The sequence below is a fragment of the Morus notabilis genome, unplaced genomic scaffold, assembly GCF_000414095.1.
Source record: "Morus notabilis unplaced genomic scaffold, ASM41409v2 Scaffold337, whole genome shotgun sequence".
Classification (NCBI taxonomy): Eukaryota; Viridiplantae; Streptophyta; class Magnoliopsida; order Rosales; family Moraceae; genus Morus; species Morus notabilis.
The window spans coordinates 800,301-805,990 of NW_010359286.1; the positions used below are offsets into that span (position 1 = coordinate 800,301).

Consider the following 5,690-nt stretch of genomic DNA (forward strand, 5'->3'; position numbering starts at 1 on the left):
GTTTGTTTTTTTTTTTTTTTTTTTTTTTTTTTTCTCTTTTCCATGTCAGAGTTGTCCTTCTCGAGACTGCAAAATATTAGGCTTATTATTTTTACGCTTTGTGGTGACAATTTTGTTACAAAATGGGGGTTTTAGTGAAGTTATGGCTTTTGCTTGTATACAGAGTATTGAGGCAGCAACGATCTACTACTAGTCTACTACTTACCCTATTTGCGTGTTGTCTCGGAATCATGGCGTGTTTTTGTACTTTTCAAAACTGTAGATTATAGAACATTGGTTTATTGTCATTCTTTTGTTATCTTCGAGCAAAGTTTTGTTACGAGATCTGTTTGTACCGTCTCTCGCTCTTTCTCACGTCGTCTGTAATCCAAATATTATTCTTAATGGCGACGGGTTAATGATCAGAATCGGGATTTTGGACAGAGGCAAACATGTTTCTTTTGATCTCGTATCTTGATTATGTTGTCATGTATTTAGCTATTGAACCTAAGAGTTTATGTAGTCGTGGAATAAGAAGAGCTGAATTTCCCTCCGTAAGATAATGTTCTTGTTAAATATTTGTCTTTTTTTTTTTTTAAGGTTCTAATATGACCAATTTGTGGCTGATTTTTTTTTTTTCTTCTTCTGAATTTCCATATATTTGCCATTTGCCCCAGAAAGACTGCTTGAGTTTGGACAACTGTTTGCCAGTTCACAAACATCAAATAGTTGTGTTTTCATTGTAGTTCGTACTAGACAGAAAAAAGAAAAAAAAAAAAAAAGCTTCAACTTTGTTGTTTGACATAGTTAAATAAATAGACATTGAAACCCTACATTACATTACACAACATAGAATAGAGTGGGGTTGATTCCTAACTATGGTGGTGAGAAAGCTTCATGATGTTTACAAAGGAATTACAAGGAGGGACACAATGAGGCAACTTTACACATATTTTGATGAGACATCAAGTGGTCCTTTATTAGAAAAAAGTAAAGAGGAACAAAAAAAAAAAAAAAAAAAAGGGTTCTGTAAGGCCCAAGATTGTCCTAGTAAGCTTAGCTACAAAGCAACAACATCTCAAAGGACAAGAGGGAAAAGAAAAAGAAGAAGAAATTTGTGTTTAATCCTGTAGTTTTCATTGTTCTTCTTCCTCTTCCTCCTCAACCTCATCAATTCCGACCCAACGAGTGAATGCGAAAAGAAACTCCTTGACGCTCACCATTCCATTTTTATCCCAGTCCATTTCTTCTGCAGGAAAAAAAAAAAGGAAAAATTTCTTTATCAACATCATCGTTTCACTAATTTACCTATAGAGTAAGAGATAGTGATGCACCACCATTTGTGTGTCGGTAAATGAGAATTGTCACGAGATAGAAAGTAAAAGAACCAGGTCCTACTTTTTTTTACCAAAAAAAAACAAGGTCTTACTTTATTATCTAACGATTTTAATATAGTATCGCATATGTGATGATTGCATTACTACTGATGATAGATAGTTTTGAAATAGAAAGAGAGCTGACCAAATCTTTTCATGGCTATCCTCCCAGAAGAGCGTTCCCCTGATGTGGTTTCATTTATGGCCTCAACCATTTCACTCCTGCTCACATAGCCATCCTTGTTCTTGTCCAAGAACACAAATGCATCCACCAATGTCTCGAATGTCGTCTCCTGATTCGGCATCACAACTTTCAATTTCTAGAGCAAGTCAAGGAGACAACAAAACCAGAAAGAAAAAGCCTAACAACAACAACAACAACAAGCCTTAATCCCAACGTAATTAGGATCGGCTATATGGATTTCACTTTTTCACACGGTTCTGTTCGAAATTAGACTTTCCTAAAGGCCTAAATCTAAAATGTCTTTCCTAACGACTTCAGTCCACGTAATTCTTAGTCTACCTCTCCCTCTCTTAGTATTAGGTATAAGAATGTCCTCCCAAACACGAACTGGTGCTTCTAGCGGTCTACGTTAGACATGCCCGAACCACCTCAAGCGGCATTCGTGCACCTTATCTTCTATTGGTGCTACACCTACTTTATTACGAATAATTTTATTCCTTATGTGATTCATTCTTGTATAGCCACTCATCAATCTTAAAAAGAAAAAGCCTGAAAAATAATAAATAATAAAAAATAAAAAAAATAGAGTTCATTTTTTCTCTTGCCTATAAAAAATAGAAAATGGTATACCTAGATAACCTCGGGAATACGAGGTATCACAGAATGGCCATGGATCCCCCTCACGAAGTAAATTGTCCATTTACTCCGCTCACTATAGTGGGACTTACTCAAACTCAAGACTTATCAGGCGAAACGACCAACATTACACTTCCGTCCCCACTAACTAACCAATAGCCTCTAGATATATCCAAAGAATATAAGAAAAAAAAAAAAAACTATAAATATAAGATAAGATATGGTGTGTGTCACGGGTATAAGTAAGCACTATATTTTGGATACAGTGTGAATTGCAGTCTGACCATCCTTGAGAAGATAGACAAGGCAAAGAAGAACAATGAACTCATTGAACTTTATTCCCATATCCTCATTAATATCACAAGCATTGAAGAAGTCACTGATCTCCTCCTCTGTGAAAGAAATTCCCAGCTTATGGAAACACTTTTTCATCTCTTCCTGATCAATCGCACCATTTGAATCCTCATCTGTTATTTTAGGAAGAGGAAAACAAATAAAAAATGAGAAAGACATTGATCTAGGTATTGCAACCATCCACCCACAAGTTGCAACTAACATAATAGGCGCAATCAAAACCTTTAAACACCATCCAGGACTAGACTCGGGAATCGACCCCAAACACCACTAGTTTTGACCCTTAATTTGAGAAGTCCCTTAAGAATCCGTCGGTGCGCCCAATAGATGGGCTCAGGCACTTCTTCGAGGCCCAAACCACATGAGCCGCTCTTCAAGTTCAAGTATGCTTTTGGATCGGACACCCACAAGAATGATAAAACAATAGATGTCGTTACAAACAAAGACTTACCAAATAGCTCAAAAATAGCCTTGCAATTTCTTAAGCTCTCATCAATCTTTGGGAACTTCAAGATTATGTTGTCGAATGATTTCATGGAGGTTCCTTGGATTGCTCTCCTCTTCATGGCTTCCACAATTTTGGCTTCAAGCTTTGTTTCTGGTGTGCAAACCTTCTTGGGTGATTCAGACTTTCCCACTATACCCCCCATTTCCACTAGAAGAACACCAAAATGGGATGGGATTTTTTTCTTTCTTTTTTATAAACCTGTAATTATGCTGCCAAAACCATAGGGGCAAAATAAACATTTCAGGACAAGTACAAACAAAATTATGCACTCTAATTATGACAGATAAAGCTATGAAGCATAATAAAGTTGGGTTCATTATTTTTGTTCTGAGGTCATTCTAATTCACATAATCCTCTTTGTAAAATTAAAAAAATAAAAATAAATCAACCTGGACAATGTCCTTGTCAAATGATCATGTGAGAACATGTATGCAAATGCAATTATGCAGCCACTAATCAATCTTCTTTCTGTTTCTGTCAGATTAGGAAGGACAGCTATATATTCCAAACTTAGAAGAACAATAATAGATGATTAGTTCTAATTCCAATCAGAATTCTAAAAACACTAGATAGAATCACTAATCAATTCTAATAAGAGAGTAACAAAAAGCCCCCCTTTTTTTTTGCCCCTTTAGAATCCTTGGATTCTAATTGCAGAAGCTATTGGACAAAATTCCTTTACTTCCATCAAAACCAACAACTTAGTTTTCAGATAAAGTGAAGAAAAAAGAAAGGAATAGAATATACAAATTAATAAAAGTATAAACTTTTTAAGCATAAAAATACATAATTAGTGAAGAACATACCAGGCCTTTTTTTTCCCTTGAACAAGATCAGAAGAACAAACTGTGAAATGGGGTTCTTCTAACAAGCTTGAAAGAGATCACAAACCAACTGAAAAGGTCAAACCACCCTTCAGTTCCACAAAAAGATCATGGGAAATGAAGAAGAAGAAAGAGACGTGAAAAGGGTAACAAAAAAAAAAAAAAAAAAGTGGTGATGATTGAGAAAAAGAAAAGTGAGAATTATTTTTATCTATCTACAAGGTAAGAAGAGAGAAAGAAAGAAGAAAGAATAGCAAGACATAAGGCTAAAGTTAAGGATTTTAAACCAATCTTTGTGCTCCACCCACCACGTATTGTCATCTCCTCTCTAGTCTCTGCTCTTTGCTGACTTTTTTTTTTTTTTTTTTTTTTTTTTAATTCTAACAGGGAAAATAAAAGGAAAAAGAAAGGAAGTATCAAAGAAGAAACTGATGAACCAATTGAACCAAATCAGAACAACAAAATAATACAGAAAAAAGGTTGTTCTTATATGATATCATATCATACTAAAAATATGCATATCTGATGATCCAAAACAATGTAATATTAATAGGATAGTTTTTGGTAAATTAAAAACAGTTCAAGAAAATAAAAATATGGAAAATGAGGAAAACAAAAAGCATATTAGAGAGGCATGAACCTATTCAAAAGGATAATATTATCATTATTTGGTACTCGAAAAATAAAGGTCGTATTATTTTGTCCATCACAACTCAAAATATCAGAAAACTTCCTCTTAAATTTATGGTAAGTTATAAATTTGGTACTACCATCGTTGAGACATTATTTTTTAACAATTTTAATTAGGTTTGGATCCAAAACAACTTTGTTTAGTAAATTAAGTGCAGTTCAGAAGATAGAATAAGGAAAAAGAGAAAAAAGAAAAAAGAAATGATATATTAGAGAAACTGATGAACCAATTCAAACATTCAAATTATACAAAAAAAAAAAAAAAGAGTAAACAAAAATTGATGGTGTGTGGAGGCCGCACTTTCTGCAATCTAGATATTATGACAATAAATAAATAAATAAATAAATAAATGAAAAAGTCAAATGAAGGAGGTTGTTATTTGTTAATTAATTATTTAAGACAAGAAAATATGCCTGTAAGTGGCCAAATTTTCAAAGTGTAGTAGATTTGATATTAAATAAAGAAACTTTGATAATAATGTTGGTCGCCGAATCGAATCCGGCTGCGGAAGCGTGGTGGTGCGGGAGAGAGGCGGATCGTGTATAATAAAAATTTTCATAAAATTTTTGAGATACTCTATAGATTATATTAATTTATGCACGAATAAATTAATCTCATTAACTTATATATATCAAGAACTCAATAAGGAAAAATACCTGGAAGCCGACTCGGATGATAACTTGAGTTCTTTGACCACGAATAGTCCTTGCTCCAATCTTTGTGTTTAGAAAACCAATGTCTTCCACGTCAATTCCTAGAATCCACGAAGACGTGTGTGTGGGCACACATGAGACAAAACGGGTTACAATTAACACTCGAATTTTCACAAACACCAACGCATGCACGATGTGAAATTTTTGGAGAAAAAAAATTTTTCCTTCCTCTCTCTCTTGAGAATTTCGGCCAGCCTTAACTCTTAGGGCTGAAAAATTGTTTCCAAAATTTCTATAGAGAAATTTCGGCTACCTCTAAAATTAGGGCAAAAAACCATTCCGAAAATTGTCTAAAAAATAGTATTTATAGAGTAGAAGTCAAACTTCTAAAAGGAATCCAATCTCTATCTCCAATTTGAATTTCAAACCAAAATTCTCCTCTATCCCTTATCCCTTGTGGCCGGCCATGCTAGGGATTCCCATCC

At 34.2% G+C, this 5,690-nt stretch overlaps 1 protein-coding gene across 2 annotated transcripts; it reads right to left on the minus strand.

Annotated features, from left to right (window-relative positions):
- Positions 1–795: 795 nt before the first annotated feature.
- On the minus strand, positions 796–4,333 carry LOC21406527 (probable calcium-binding protein CML21). 2 transcript variants are annotated; one of them, XM_010094092.2, is made up of 6 exons: positions 4,170–4,333; positions 3,844–3,931; positions 2,981–3,246; positions 2,440–2,642; positions 1,501–1,675; positions 796–1,228 (listed from the first exon to the last, which is right to left on the minus strand). In XM_010094092.2, exons 3-6 carry the CDS (start codon positions 3,177–3,179, stop codon positions 1,116–1,118), a joined length of 690 nt encoding a protein of 229 aa, XP_010092394.1. In that variant the 5' UTR covers positions 3,180–3,246; positions 3,844–3,931; positions 4,170–4,333; the 3' UTR covers positions 796–1,115. The 2 variants fall into 2 exon arrangements, with proteins under 2 accessions (XP_010092394.1, XP_024018754.1); XM_024162986.1 differs by having other exon boundaries at positions 4,149–4,333.
- Between the last annotated feature and the right edge of the window lie 1,357 nt (positions 4,334–5,690).

Excerpts from the sequence above, each read along its gene's own strand:
- LOC21406527 (XM_010094092.2), bottom strand. The coding sequence starts at position 3,179 with ATGGGGGGTATAGTGGGAAAGTCTGAATCACCCAAGAAGGTTTGCACA. Across the intron at positions 1,676-2,439 it reads GTCAGACTGCAATTCACACT|AAATTGAAAGTTGTGATGCC; the intron begins GTATCCAAAATA and ends GACTTGCTCTAG. Across the intron at positions 1,229-1,500 it reads GATAGCCATGAAAAGATTTG|AAGAAATGGACTGGGATAAA; the intron begins GTCAGCTCTCTT and ends TTTTTCCTGCAG.